The sequence below is a fragment of the Pleurodeles waltl genome, chromosome 4_2 (genome assembly GCF_031143425.1).
Source record: "Pleurodeles waltl isolate 20211129_DDA chromosome 4_2, aPleWal1.hap1.20221129, whole genome shotgun sequence".
Taxonomy (NCBI): Eukaryota; Metazoa; Chordata; class Amphibia; order Caudata; family Salamandridae; genus Pleurodeles; species Pleurodeles waltl.
In genome coordinates, this window is record NC_090443.1 from 21262166 (window position 1) to 21278372 (window position 16207).

Below are 16207 nucleotides of genomic sequence, written 5' to 3' on the forward strand. Positions count from 1 at the left end.
TCATAATAAGTATTTATCCCATAAGCAACTATCAGCTAAACTGACTATGCTACTGTGCCTGATTTCTTACAAAAGGGTCTCAGACGTACGAGCAATAGATGTCAGAGGTAGGAAATGTTCTCCTGAGGGGGTTAGTTTTTCCATATCCCACAGAACGAAGACTAACATCAGGTCAGTGTCTTATCTGGCTTTTTCTTCTGACAAAAAAACTCTGTGTGGTAGAGTGTATCAAAGCATACGAGGCAGCTACCAGTGAATTGCGGTTTGAGCCTGAGGGACAATTGCTCATCACCCTCCGGAAACCTTTTGGACCGGTGTCCTCAGCCACTCTGGCTAGATGGATGCGATGGTTGTTACCTGAGGCAGGAATCGACATTTTGATTTTTGGTGCTTATTCGGTGTGAGGCGCTATGGAGTCAAAATCTTTTGCAATGGGATCTCGTTTGGGGGATATCATGAAGTAAGCAGACTGGTCCTCGGAATCCACATTCAAATCTTTTTATTACAAACTGATTGTTGATGTAGCGTCGGGTGTGGTGGCACAGCTTTTGAACAAGCATAATCGGAGCCTCCAGTCCTGACATAGAATAAAAAAATGTATAGCTAACATGACAAGAATTTTCAGTTCTATTAAGGACACAGAGGCGAGGATTATCCCACCCTGAATGTTGGCATTACTACGTACATAGTTTTCAATAATTCTAATGTATAAAAGACTCATTCCCACCCGTTGTTATTCTTTATGCATGCTATGGATACGGATTTTATGGCTGTGATTCTTCTCCTAGGTAACGACCAGAAACAAGCATGAATTGGAGTTTTGGATCCAAGTGGTTTGGCAGTTTACAACGTCATCTTCTAAAGGTCTTCGTTCTTGACCAAGAAAGTTGGCAACTTCTAGGTCCTGTTTGCAACCATTCAGACTTGTTTGATCTGAGGATTTATGGAGATTGACTTTTTCCTTTAGCCTTTGCAAAGAAAGAGGAGATTAAGATGGTGGCAGTGACTATTGAAGGGCTAGACGGTTGGGGATTGGTCCATGTGTCCTTAATAGAAGTGAAAATTCTTATTGCGTTAGCTAAAAAAAAAACTATTCTGATCTCTACGCAAACAGGAGCTAATGGGGTTTGGAAAATTCTGACCAACTGATAATGTGGGCTGTAGAGTTTCTAGGCCTAAATGCTTAGGTCAGACTCAAGACCTCATCTAAGCAGACCACTGACGAGCTATGCTTTTGATAAATATTTGTTCACAAGAGCACAGCTACCTAATTGGGGACTATAACGTACTTGCTGGGTTTCAAAACACATACCATTTTTCAGGCCTGGCTTGATCGAATCCGGGGCTGTGGTTTGATGCAGTTTTCATTAGATTGGTTTACTGCCTTTATAATGCTCATGTCATATGGTATTGATGTGGAGGAGGGTCTATGCTACCGCCTTCTAAGAAGAGGATATACATAACAAGCTTTTAGTGCAGTACTGATTCCGGTATATATAGTCTAGTATTTTGAAAATGTCAGGCTTCGCTTTTTTATATGCATTATACTTTGTTTCTACTGACAACCATGGCGAAGTACACCTTCTTGAAATGGAAGGCGACCGCGCTGCTCTGTGAATGTTCCGCTTCGCGATAGCATCTTGTGTCTCTCTGAAGGACTACGTTTCAGCTTGTGACTGTGTATGACAGCGCTGTTATTTCCTCGCTGGTAAATAGCGAAAACAGACTTCCATTGTCTCATTCTGCCATGTCAGCCATTTTGAGGCGAGGCCGCGACGCATTGGGATGCCCCTGGAGAAGAACGCATGCTCAGTGCGATCACCGCGCGCCGCATAGCCAGACCAAGGCGTCGAATGAAAGAGCGCGCGCCGGGAGCAGGGGGAAGGGAGCAAGTGACGCATCCTCCCGCCTCCGCAGGTCCCAAGCGCCTGCGCAGCGAGCCAGCGCGGCGTTAAACTAAAGGAGAAAAAGAAAAAGGGCGCGCGCGCCAGAAGGGCGAGGTTCCGGGTGGGCTGAGTGGAGCCTCGCTCTGGCGCTGGTGACGTCATATCGTATAAAAAGAGAGGGGCGGCGCACGACAGTTCCGCAGACCGCGCGCTCAGACCTCGAAGAAGCAGCAGCCCGCAACACCGCTGCGACCGCCTGCACCATACAGCCTTGAGAAGTACCGAGCCCACCAAGCAATCATGAGGGAGATCGTGCACCTGCAGGCAGGACAGTGCGGCAACCAGATCGGGGCCAAGGTGAGGTTGGCCGGGGGGGCTATTCATGAGGCTCTATTGAGGATGCTGGGGGCGAGCAGGTGGCACATTCTAGGGAGGGTGCGGCCACAAAGATGCCTAATAAGGTTGTGATGAAATTGGGTTGGTGCTTTAATTAGCTAGGTGAAAGGCATAGACGTTCGACAACACAATTTTATCTTTTAGGCGGGCGGGGATCGCCTGTCATACGCATGGCTGGTGGTGACCGGTAGTTTAAAATGGCGGCGGTCGGGAGTTTAAGACTCGGCCCCGCCCCTCAAGACAGGGTGAAAGCGGCGCCATTTCTGGGTGGGGAAGTACGTGTAATCCTGAATCCCTGCCATCAATGCATGTAGTCTGTTCCTCGGTTTAGCTACGTGTAGACCGCGGCCTCGTTTTTTTCAGTGTTAAGTGCTCATGGCATGGGCCATTTTCACGCCTTTAAGATTGGGGTAGGTTTGACAGTGATAAGATAACGTCTCATCCTGTTCCTCATAAGCCTGCTCTCTTGACGGCATGCATCCTCAAGTATGTCAATCCGTTTCATGCCAAGCACTTTAAAAAAAAAACTCAACAGGCTAAATACTGCAGTCGTTTTTATATCCCTGTCCAATCCGTAATTTGAAATAATTTCTGTAGTCAGAAGTGTGACTGGCAGCAGGTGTTAAGTGATCTCTGATCCGTTTCCTTACATCTGTATTGGCTTTGGCATGTCATAAGAGCAGCCCAGATTTCGGTCATTAGCACGAAGCTAAATACAATTAGATTGGCTTCCAAACAAATGTCACCTATACCGAACCGTAGTCCGCGAAGTCCAGCAATGTCCAGTTTATAACTCCCAAGTGTAGGAGCAGCGAATTGCAAACAGGGTTTAGGCTTTAGTCTTGATAAGGGGCAGCAGTGTACGCCCACAGTTACCGTGTGGGTGCGTAATCTGTTTGATAGTAGTGTCGCCAAGTGCAGTAGAGCGGCATAGGTGAAGATGACGCTCAAAGGTTAGTGCAGCGGGCTTCTAGTAGAGACGGGCATGTATGACAGGGTAAAACATGTTCCGTTTTGACCAACAAACCGTACACAGAATACAATCCTGAGGGTCTGGGTTGGAGTCGGTGCATCTCGAACCCAAGGGAAAAGCTGCAACTGGAAGACCTTATACACTATATGGCATAGCGTGGCAGCAGGTTATGCACAGGATGGGCACTTGAATTAAGAGGGTGCTTTTAAACCACAAACGGGACGGGATACAGCGCATTATGGTACTGCTTTCATTTTTCGAGTCGTTTGGCTACACGTCTATGATCACAAGCCGTGGAGTCTTCTCTAGAGCACAAGTTGTAAGCATCAGTCCAGAGTTAAACACGCCTACCAAATGGCATTCTCTGTACAGTAACGATGCAAAGAGGTGCATGCACTATAGCATCGCCCACAAGTGGCAGAAGATGCAGGTTAATTGCCTAGTCTTAACACAAGGCGTGCCTAGTTTATAGTCAGTGCTGTAAAGATTAAAGAGCGGGTTAGAGGTTCTTGCTCCGTCGCTTTCTCTCCACCCATTGACGGCGCTTTTTGTCCTGTAGGCAGGGAGCGGCAACTGCTTCAGTGGCGCAGAGCTGAATCACGGCTCTAAGATGGAGTCCGTCTCTGCAGGCTGCAGTACCTCTGACACCCAGAGGCGGTGCTCCTGGTTTATTTGCCGCGTGAAGAAAATTTAGAATTATTCCTTGATTTACGCTTTCGTTGAATTTCTCTGGGAGCGGTTTTAAGGATGCGCACTAACTGCTTTCATGCTATATTGCATAGCGACGGACCGTATGTGCATTGTACCGCTTTGTTATCCATGGGAAAAACTGTTGCTCCCTAGTGTTAGATAACGGCATGTCGATAAATCCGAGCCAACTTTAAACGTGGCGCCTGTTTGGTAGTCACAAGCAACGTTAATCTTGAGGTGGCATGTACCTGAAAAGGGTCGCTTCTTGATGTGTGTGCGCGTTTTGGCGCGGTTGTAGCATCCTCAGTTAAGTACCACTAACGTATCCTTTCCCGAAAAGCTGTACATGCTACGTTTGTACTAGCATATTCAGCCACTTAATTATCACGTACATGCTGCTACATCCTGTCCGACTGCACATTTAAGATATTTACAGACCTCGGGACCTCCTGTCACGATTAGACTGAACTGCGTTGATTAATTGTGGGCACACTTCGGTTTTGTATCGTGCATCTTTTCTTGGAATAAAGCAGCCTAGACATAGTGATTATCTCGGATCACATGGCCTCATTTACCTGCCCTCTCAAGCCAATATTAGTGGTCCTAAAATCGGGTACAGCTTCGTGAACACGTCACGTGTCGACGTGGCCACGCGTTACATTTTGGCCGGCATCCACACATTAACATCTCGTGTGGCGGTTTAAATGTAACGCACGTGGTCTTGTTCCATCAGTGGTCAAACTGGTCATTCTTTAGCGATCTAACACATACCCTTTATCTTTCAATTGACTAGACTGGCCTTCCCATGTCAAAAGCCCGTCCTCGCTGGTACTGGTGGTCTAGCAATTAGTTAAATACAAAATAATTTCAGTTGGAAATTGGAACTAAGTAACAATAGATTTTATCAATATGGGTGTTCCATTGGACATCATGTATGTTGTCAGATTGAGGTAGGGTCTGATATTAATATTGGTAATTTTCTCTGCAGTTTTGGGAAGTAATCAGCGATGAACATGGCATTGACCCCACGGGTACTTACCACGGAGACAGTGATCTTCAGCTGGAGAGGATAAACGTGTATTACAATGAAGCTTCAGGTACGTTGCGATGCCTAATCAATCCTGATTTTACCACATGGTGTTCAGCCTTGCTTTGCCAATTAAATTGGGGTGAAAATACTGCTTTCCTGTGTGATACTTCATACTTTCTGTCCCTCTTACACAGGTGGAAAATATGTACCCAGGGCCATCCTCGTAGATCTGGAGCCAGGTACTATGGACTCTGTGCGGTCGGGGCCATTTGGACAGATCTTCAGACCAGACAACTTTGTCTTTGGTAAGTAGAAGGATGTTATATTAAGTGTTGCATGTTCGGTTAAGTAGACTGCAATATTCCCTTGTAGCTGAGTCCAGCAGCAGAAGTGCTAGGAATAAATAGAACAGCCAAATCATCACATGCCCCAATAAATCTTTGACCTCCGCTTGCATTATCATTCAACTATCGACTTTAAATGGGTTTTTGTAATTGCAGCATTTTGGGCCTGATTATGAGCTGTGCAGACAGTAAACACTGCAAGGGTGTGCTGGTGCACCCTGCTGGCTACAGCATTGCCACTGGCTTGATTATGAGCTGGAGACAATGTTGTAGCCTGTTTCCTGCTAGGTTCCACCCGCTGACCTAGTGGCAAACCCTTAAACTGGTGGGGAGGTCTCAGCATAAGCAGCGGGCCACCCTGTTGTCTGTTTTGACAGATGGACCTTTCTGTCTGCTAAAATAAACCCCCACCTTTATATGCACATAAAACCTATTGAAATACCACTTCCATTTTGGACAAATTGATTTTTCTAGACATCCTTTTCTGAAACAGGCAGATATAAGCCTCTGGTGCCTTCTTTCACCACATTAGCGTATTTTTTTTGTTGCACTGGCCCGGAGGCCAAAATCACCAGGCCAAACTTACAATGTGGGGCAGTGTGTGCATTGCACAACTTAGTACCATTTTGTGCTTCATTATGTCTGCAACCGCTCTAAAAAAGGGGGCTGAAATCTAAGATTTATTTGCATTTTTTTTCCAGCACTTATCTTTTAATGCCTGCTGCTCAAAGCTGCAGTTATCCCCACTTTTTTTGGCTGGATACTGATGCTGACTTGACTGAGTTTGCTTGGGACCCTGATAACCAGGCACCAGTGTTAATCCACTGAAAATACCATTGTTGCCACAATTGGCATACAGGTCCCTTGTAAAAGGCACCATTGGCCCTGTCCCCAAGGAAGGTCCCTAAGGGCTACAGCATGTTGTGCCTCCTTAAGGGACCACTCACCTAACACAGGGAGAATGAAAGTCCACAATGCCTGCACTAAATGGAGGTACCTCGCGCTTTTAAGGACCTGTAACCTAGCAGTGAGCCTCAAAGGCTCAGGCTTCGTGTTACAATGCCCCAGGGCACACCAGGTAGGGGAGATGGAAAGCCCCACTTCTGGTAGCAAGTCCAGAGGGATAATTAACAAGGGGGGGGGGTCACTACCTCAGCCAGGACCCACCCCTAAGGTGTCCAGCACTGAAGTGACCACCCCCTTGCAGAATTCTCAATCTTGATTTGGAGGACAGGGACCATATAGGGCTAGGAATGTGCCCCCTCCAAAAGGAGAGGGCATAGGGAGGGTTTTGCCACTCTCGGGGACAGCCAGTGGCTGCTGTCCAACTCCTAAACACCCCTAAATGTAAGGCTCCCCGAGCCAGACTAATCTGATTCCTGGTGACCTCACAAGGACTGCTTAGCAGAAACCCCAGCAGAGAAGGAAAGGACAACTGACTTGGCCCCAGCCCAACTGGTCTGTCTCCTGCTTCAAAGAACCTGTAGGAGAAGTGTCGCGTCTTTCAGGTCCAGCAACCTGAAACCTCCAGAGGACTCTGCATCAGAGGATCAAGAACTGTCGACCATGACTTGGCCAAAGAAACTTCTGAACGATTCTTGGCTCACTCAAAGCATGGGTCCTCGCCACTCTGCACTGATGCCCACGGCCTGAGTCCAGGTGGCCCAACTGACCAAAGGACCCCCAGGTGACAGTAACCACCCAAGGCTGACCCCTCCATGGAAAACCCCAAGCCTCAAATCAACACCCAGTGGAGCAACAATCAATAGGCAGCACTCTTCTGGGCCCTGAAAAGATCTCCAAACTGGTGTCATATGTTGATGCTAGTTCCCGCACTATTGCCATGGTCTGCCATCTTAGATGTGGCACACATGGTACCATTTGTGACTTTGTCCCCATGCTGTGGGAATGCTGTGTGTGCTGCCTGGTCTCAGGAACTGAGACCCCCTATCTCCCCCTCCTGGGTAGCCAGCCTGGTTCCTCCTGGGCCCTGACAGCACCATGTTTGCAGAAACGCAAGTTTTGCATTTACTAAAGGCTTGTAGACAGCATCCTGCACATACCAAACTGCATTCATCTGGCATGTGACATCTTCTGCACTAACCAGGAACCTGCATTGGGTGCAGACCCACTTTTCTTACATCAGGACCCATCAGCAGCAGTTTCATTTTAGGAAATAGCTATACAAATGCCTAATGCCAGATGTGGAAGAGGCTTTCACCTTCCTTGCCCCCAAACTGGACTAATTTAAACATTGCAGTTCAGTTACCTTTTTTAAAAATGCACTAAAAGCTTATGCTAAAACAAAGCCCTCTTATCTCCTAGGCTGCTTTTGGTCAGAGCCTGGCCTCTGACCCTTAGTTTGAAGATCCCTGCTGCAGATGTACATACAGGGGCTGGAGGAATCAATAGTTCCATGGCTGGAATTCCATTGAGTCCTTGCAAACCTACCATCTTGTGGTGTTAAGGATTTTCACAAGCTCTCACTTAATCTCTTACCACATTGGGGGTAGGTTGATAACTTACTCCTGATACAGGCAAAAGCCAAAGTTCTTCCAGGATTGGGAACAAAATGGTTCGAGGGAAAGTGAACTTGTAAACAGATTTATGCATGAGAATCTACACATACCTATTCTGTTTAAAAAAAATAGCGCACAAATGATTTCCAAGTCTACGTCTGTAAATTCTTGTGAATTAATGAAAGCTGTTAATGCAAAGACATACAATAGGTGCACTTTTGTGACTTGGGAGTTGTGCCCCAATAACGTCTGGTAAGGCATTTTGTTCTTTTTAAGTCTATTGGCTGGCTTTACTTTGGGTAAGTAGTCTGCTGTTCTACAAGTAGCATATTGGCACAAAGTAGCTTTGTTTCACAGGGACTATTGTGACAATGTGTGCTTTATTGAGACCAAACTTTCTTTGCTTTTGCCAATATTTGTTACAATGGTGATGGACTGGAAGATTCCACAAAAATAGTCATGTTGCCTCTATCAAGACATGCAATGACAGAACCAAGGGACAGACAACCAATATTGGATTGGTTGGCTTTGCCAGTGCCTACTTGTCATGGTTCCCATAATATTGCAGAACATGATTGCACTGGCATTCCATTCTAAATGTTTTGGAAATAGCCTGCATCAGCACAATATTGCTCATTTTATATTTCAGGACAATAGTACAAAATTTTAAAGGAACGGGGCATAACTTTTTTCCTAATTGCTTTCAAAATAAAATGTTCAGAGACGTGCAAGGAATTGTCAATCTTGCTTATAAAGCTGCAAAAATTAGCATCCTGAGCATTATATTAACATGTGGACACAAACATTGCTTCAACTGGAAACCATTACTTTCCCTGTAAACTAGCAGCCAAAGGGTTTGTGCTTTAGGAGGTTGGGTCTACGTGTCCCAAAAAACAAACTTCCTTTGCCCCAAACAATGTCCTGGGCTTCAGGCTATAGGAATTCCACACCCCTGCACCTGGCACCAATGTACTAAGTGTCTTCGGAGGTATTTAACCCTCGGATATTAGTTTTAAACGTGTTGTACGTTCATCCCAATTTTCTTTAAATCTCAATACGAATTGAGAAACCGGTCTTCTCAATTCTGGTATGCATATATATATATATATATATATATATATATATATATATATATATATATATATACAACAAAGTAAGCTTCTTAGCTGAATGCGGGTTGACCTACTGGTAGCTACCTTTTTATTTACTCGTCAGGGATGCTGTAAAAGTGTACGCTGTCAAGTGTCCGTGTTTTGTTGCTTATTTGGTTTTACATTGGGTACCCTCCACCTAGTCATTGTGTCTACTTTGCTAGTTAATTAAATCGAATGCTCAACTTTTTCTGCGGGGTGGGAGGAGGAATCTCAAAGGATGGTTAGCCGGACTGAATCGCTCCACCTGTTGTGCTGGGTGCTCTGCGGCCGGGAGGCTAGTAAACTATGGCTTTGAAAGTATTAATCGTCACACGGGGTTCTAGTGGTTTAAGGAATTAAATTTGCCTCGTTACTTACCTTGGGTTTCTTGTTTGTCCTATAGGTCAGAGTGGTGCTGGCAACAACTGGGCTAAAGGTCACTACACAGAAGGCGCGGAGCTGGTGGACTCCGTCATGGATGTAGTGCGCAAGGAGTCCGAGAGCTGCGATTGCCTCCAGGGCTTCCAGCTGACCCACTCTTTGGGCGGCGGTACCGGCTCTGGTATGGGCACTCTACTCATTAGCAAGATCCGAGAAGAGTACCCCGACAGGATCATGAACACCTTCAGCGTGGTGCCGTCTCCCAAGGTCTCAGACACAGTTGTGGAGCCCTACAACGCCACCCTGTCTGTCCACCAGCTGGTTGAGAACACCGACGAGACCTTCTGCATTGACAACGAGGCTCTGTACGACATCTGTTTCCGGACCCTTAAGCTGACCACCCCTACCTACGGAGATCTGAATCACCTGGTCTCAGCCACAATGAGCGGTGTCACCACCTGCCTGCGCTTCCCCGGCCAGCTCAATGCTGACCTCCGCAAGCTGGCAGTCAACATGGTGCCCTTCCCCCGTCTGCATTTCTTCATGCCCGGCTTTGCCCCGCTCACTAGCCGCGGCAGCCAGCAGTACCGTGCCCTGACTGTGCCAGAGCTGACACAACAGATGTTCGATTCAAAGAACATGATGGCGGCCTGCGACCCCCGCCACGGCCGCTACCTGACAGTGGCAGCCATCTTCCGCGGCCGCATGTCTATGAAGGAAGTGGACGAGCAGATGCTCAATGTGCAGAACAAGAACAGCAGCTACTTCGTGGAGTGGATTCCAAACAACGTGAAGACAGCCGTGTGCGACATCCCGCCCAGGGGCCTCAAGATGGCCGCTACCTTTATCGGCAACAGCACAGCCATCCAGGAGCTCTTCAAGCGCATCTCCGAGCAGTTCACCGCCATGTTCCGCCGCAAGGCTTTCCTCCACTGGTACACTGGCGAGGGCATGGACGAGATGGAGTTCACCGAGGCAGAGAGCAACATGAACGACCTGGTGTCCGAGTACCAGCAGTACCAAGACGCCACTGCAGAAGAGGGCGAGTTCGAGGAGGAGGCAGAGGAAGAAGTGGCATAAATCTCTACACACTAAAACAATGGACCATACTGCCAACACTGGCATGAACTTAAACGCTGGGCCAACCAGCATCTTCCTGGTACCTGGTCTCGACTGGGCTCGGCGGTGACTGGTCGGCTCACGTTCAGGGATGCTGGCTTTGTGTAATATGGTTATTGCTGCACTGCATTTGTCATTTCCTGTATGTGGGTGCCCTGTCTAGTCGTTCTGGCTAGTGCATGGCCTTTTAGCATGAGTTGACCACACCCTTCTCCCAGCTCCCCCTTAACCCCGTGGTTGCGTTTTGCAGCCCGCCAGACTTCGGTCTTCTCACCAGATGTTTGGTCGGATACTGGAAGCAGCTTGGGACCGCGTCGGTCCACAGATTTTCTCTGGGGGTTCGTTCAGATTTGGGTTTCTGTTTACAGTCCTCGGTAGTTCTTGAATGAGCAGGCTCCTCGTCAACACATCCCGGGTAGTGTGTGCTGAAGAGGAACCCCCTGTTTTGTTTCCATGTAGCTTCTCTCCAGGCTGCTAGCCTTTCCTGTCCCTCCCCTGTCACTCTTGTTTCGTTTTTTCACTCATTTCTGTTGTCTGGCTCAAGTTCCAGCTGTCCCTTTTCACTGTTTCAGAGCGTCTGTCCCGTATGGTGTGGTAGTATGAGCTGAGAAAGCACTCACTTGTGAATCATGTCACGATTGAACCTCACATGCGAAGCCTGTTAAACCGGGGGTGGGATTGGGTGAACAGTTAAGATCGTAATTACTTAAGACGCATCCATGTGACCACAATTAAAATGAGATCAAGTGCTACTCCTGGTGTCCGCCTTTTTTGGTAGTGGGAGGAGGGGATGTTAGTGTTGACGTTCTCTGCATTTTAGTTATGTTCTTGCGATGGCTTTGGAAACGCAGGTAAAATGTGCACCATGGAATGGAACCCAAAAAAACAATCTGCTAGCCTTTAAACGGTTATGGATTGTTTTCGAACCAATTGACTGGTAAATACCAGGGTGACCACAAATGCAGACACTTGGTTAAGGTATGTGATGAGGGCATATGACAGAGTTGCAAATTAACAGCCCGGAACTAGAAGAATCAATCACATTTCGCTAGTGACCGTGTCACTAACAACTGGGCATTTTGGGATTAGGTTTTTTATAGAAGCAGAGTTCCTTTATACCGTTTCGTTCGCTGCTGAGCTCCTTTTGCCGCTTAACTCTAGTCCAAGCACAAGCTGCTTTATATCACTTTTGGAAGTGTAATGCCCGTCTTTCACTCAAAGTGAACAGGCCACCCAAGTTGCAAAGAGCACGCTGGATTGCAAGTTAGTGTTTCTAGAGTCGACGGAAGCATGGTAGGTTTTTGTCTTCCTCGGAAACGGCGGACACGTTTCGCTTTTTAGCAGCCCAGAACCGTAAAGCCTAACAAACCAGTTAAGCACCCAAATCAATCCCATTCGGGATTCGGCTCTACAATCTGATGTCTCGGCCACATGTCTATGGCCGATAGGGGTAGTTTAGCAACACCACCTGGGCCAAATTGCAGTCTAAAAATCTTCATCTTTGCCAGCCTAGTAGTCGGTACTTAAGCCAGAGGTGTATTAATAGTGTGGACGCTAACCCCCACAGCTTTTCACTTTGTACGTAAATGCAGGTGGCTTCTTGTTATAATTCGTAGACACTGCCAGAGGTGATCTAGTTTTCTTCTGGGCCTTCTCTCAATACAGATTGAAATAAGAACAGATTCTGTTACACCACAATCATTTTAATTTTCCAGTGCAAATGCCACCCTACGTATGGAAAGTGACCATATTTCTTTGGCTCCACACGATCGCTGGCTTGAGTGGTTAGTAACAGGAAGGGGCTGGCTTAATCTTTTGTTCAGGTGAAGCAAAATTGGTGTGGTTAGGGGTCGGTCTACCCACTCAGCAGTGAAAGTGCCATTATGGTGGAAGCTGGCTCCAGATCACTGTGGCAATTGCACCGCGGATAGGTACACCCCTGGGACCAATCAATACATCATGCACTTGTTGGTTAGTAAAACTAACTTCTAACATAGCAATGGACCGTACTGCTAGGGGTCGCCATCGGCCCAGGTACAACCCATAAAATCTGCGCACAGGCCTGATCACCCAGGTCATGGACTCCACAGTAACGCAACATTCATACACGAACCCTGACTAGAAGTCCCCAGACTTGCATTACGTCCGATATCCTTAAGCTGCAACTCTCAAACACCCGGTCATTGGATACTGTGGAATCTCTACCAAGCTGCAAGGTTTCTGGGTCTGCCAGATGCCATGTCAGTGACTTGGGTGCCCGAGGAGTAACTATCTACATTGTGATAGTTGTAGTGTGGTTTATTTTGCCCTAGGTGAGATTTTTGGTCGAGCTTTTTGCACTCTGGCCTCTTAACTGATATGGGAGTGTCAATGCAGGCTTCTGTTGCACAAGTCCTTGGATAGACTAGCCACCTGTGGCGTGCGAAGTTACTCTTGTGGCAGTCATTTTCTCCGGGGAGGCTAAAGAACTTGGGCCCATATTTATACTTTCTTGTGCTGCTTTTTGACGCAAAAACGGTGCAAACTTACAAAATACAATTGTATAAATATGGGCCTTGGTTTACTGTCTTGACTGTCTACAATGGGTGTACGAGGGCAGGGCTGTGGGTAGTTGGTGCTGCCTAAACCTGACGTCAGCCCACGGGGGGGCGCAAATACCATAGCAAATTCCATTGAGTTTGGGGTCAAGTACTTTGACTAATTTCACGGGGGCAAAGGTTTCTGCGGGTTACTTTATTGAAAGCATGCTCTGTTTGACCCTGCAAGTCCAAAGTAATTTATTTATTCCCCCGACAGACTCCCATGTATCCCTGAGCCACAGCATGGTCTGACTGGGACAGAAAATAGGCCCGGTCACGAAATTAAACACTGGCCCATTAACAAATCCAGTATCTAAAGAATGGACACATATGCAGTTATGTCAGTTTTAAACAATACATATAGGTTGCTTGACTCTTATGTGAGACTGTGGTAATGTTAGAGGAACCAACAGTAAACTGCCTAGCAGACCATAAAACAGGTCCATAACCTGCTAATATCAGACGGGTTGTTCTGCCGGGCCAGCTCTTAGAGCACTGCAAGATTGCCTTAGCTGATTGCCTAGTTACTGTGCTCCAACATACAACTGCAGGGCAACAGCCACTTGTGACCATCTGGATGGCAATAAGAGGCTGTTAGCTCCACCCAAGAGCTGGACCCTCGCACAAAGACGATTAGAGTAGCCACGTACTCTGCAATTGAAAGTGCTTTAAGACTGAGCGGGCATGGAAAGCACTATAAATTCAAACTTTTTTCCTTTTCAAAGTTGCATCCCAGTGGCTAGCACTACTGTTCAGTACCAACACTATGCCAGATCGTGATGGCACTAGAACCAAACCATGTTCAATCAAGCTGGAAGTACGAAGAAATAAAGTCCCATCAGTTAGGCAAATCCAAGCAGCCTTTTTTTTTTGTGCAGCACAGAGTGGTGCAAACGGATTGCGTTCAGTGCAAGAAATCTGCTAGTGTGATGCAGAATGCTTGCATACAAACTAGGATGCAATTAAGTTCATAATATTTTAGGGCACATGTTTCTTTATTTTTCTGAGCTTAATGAGCAACCGTGAGTAGACTCCTAATAAAAACCGGCTGGTCAAGGCCATCCTTGTTTGGGACAGGACTGCTCCTATCCCATACTCGGAGGCATCTGTCAGCACAATCAACTGATGAGAGTAATCTGGAGCTTTCAAAACTGGTGCTGTGCACACAGCTTGATTCAGGGTGTCCAAGGCCTTTTGACAGTCCATGCTCTAGTTCACTTTCTTGGTAATTTGCTTTGAGGTCCCATATCCCCTCACAAACCTATAGTACCCAGTCAAGCCAAGGAATTTCCTGGCTTGAGTCTGGATTTTTGGAGCTACCTAGTCCAGAATAGTCTATCTTGGGTTGGAGTGGCTGGACTTGGCGTCCACCAACAAGGCGACCCAAGTACAGTACCCTGCCCTATCTGACATTTAGATGCCTTGATAGAGGCCTGCTGCTTGCAGGTCCTGCAAAACCTTCAGGTGGACCAGGTGATCCTGCCAGTTAAAGCTAAAGACAGCAGTACCATCTAGATAAGCTGCACTTAAGCACTCAAAGCCAGCAAGGACTTGATTCACCAACCGTTGGAAGTTGGCAGGGGCGTTCTTTAAGCCAAATGGCATCACAGTAAACTGATCATGCCCAATCGGGTGTACAGAATACTGTCAGAATGCTTGATCATTCCCAACTCCAGCATCTTGTGGACTTTGATGATGCTTTCTTTAACTTGATCAGACTGAATATTTTATTCTTGACAGGCATACGGTCTCCTGTGTCCATCATTGGTTCACAGGTGTCTGACCAGGGGTTAAAGAGAAGAGCTCAGCAAACTGCTGGAGGACTTGCCTGCTGCAAGTGAGAGAGGGTGTCTGAAAAGATCACTTAAAATCTACTGAGCCATCTTTAGTCAGAGCAGGGTGAGGTTCAATCTCAGCTTCCTGGTCCTCATCTGTAACCATTAACATGTTTAAAACTGCCCTATCATGAAATGTTTGAGGCGGTTCACATAGATCACCCTCTTGAGGGTCCTATTAGTGCCTAGGTCCACCAGGTAGGTGACCTGACTTTCTCAAGAACTGGGTAAGGGCCACTCCATCTGTCCTGAAGTGTCCTTGGAGCCACAGCCTCCAGAACCCAGACTATGCCCTGGCTGAAACTCAACCATAGCATCCTTTTCATCATACCACCTCTTCAGGAGTTTGCTGGCCTGAAGGTTTTTGCTTGGCTTTTCCATGTACTCTGCCATCCTTGAACTTGGGCCTAGTACATAGTCCACCACATCTTGTTTAGGCTCACAGAGGTCTCTTCCAGCCTTCTTTTCCAAGTGCTAGTGGGCCCCTAACAGGCTGGCCAAACGGAAGCTCAAAGGGGTAAAACCCTACTCCCTTTTGTGGCACTTCTAGACAAAGCAGGCTTTGCAAGAGGACATCCCATCTCATTTTGAGTTTTTTTAGGGAGCCCCATGATCACGCCGTTCAATGTCTTGTTAAATCTCTCAAGACCATTGGTTTGTGTATGGTGAATTTATAAGTCGGCTAACGCATTCCACATGTTTCAGGCAAGCTGACATGAAGTTGGTACCTGTCAGAAACCACCTCTTTAGGAAATCCCACTCTGGTAAAAATACCTGAGTGCTTTGGCTTCTGCAGGGGCAGTAGTGGACCTAAGGGGATCCACTATTATTAGGATATACTGATTCCCTGATGCTGTGGGAGGTTCCAGTGGACTCACTATGTCTACTATCTCAAAAGGGACCCCCACCACGAAGTGGAATGAGGGGGTGCATTTGGATGGCCACCTATCTTACCACTGGCTTGACAGGTGACACAGGAGGTGCAAAACTCCTTTACCTTCTGGGTTATATTGGGCCAGTAGAAATGGTTGACTAATCTCTCCCATGTCTTGGTTTGTCCCAAATGCCCAGCAAGGGGAATGTCATGGGCCTGAGGTCAGAATGAACTCCCTAAACTCCTGAGACACTACCCCTCTCTTAGTAGCACCAGGTTTTGGATCTCTTGCCTCAGTGTAAAGGAGTCCATTTTCACAATAGACCCTGTGAGTTCCACTGACATTTCCTTTTTTTTCTTGCTCAGCTGCTTGCTGTCTTCGGCGTTCCAGAGGAACATGTTTCTTGCCCCTTGTATAGCTGTTCTCTTGGGGGTCCCCCTGGGCCCA

General features: G+C 47.0%; 1 protein-coding gene across 1 annotated transcript; it reads left to right on the plus strand.

Moving 5' to 3' along the window:
• Positions 1–1811: 1811 nt before the first annotated feature.
• On the plus strand, positions 1812–11223 carry TUBB4A (tubulin beta 4A class IVa). The gene is made up of 4 exons (XM_069230425.1): positions 1812–2243; positions 4934–5042; positions 5170–5280; positions 9375–11223. Exons 1-4 carry the CDS (start codon positions 2187–2189, stop codon positions 10430–10432), a joined length of 1335 nt encoding a protein of 444 aa, XP_069086526.1. The 5' UTR covers positions 1812–2186; the 3' UTR covers positions 10433–11223.
• Positions 11224–16207: the final 4984 nt, after the last annotated feature.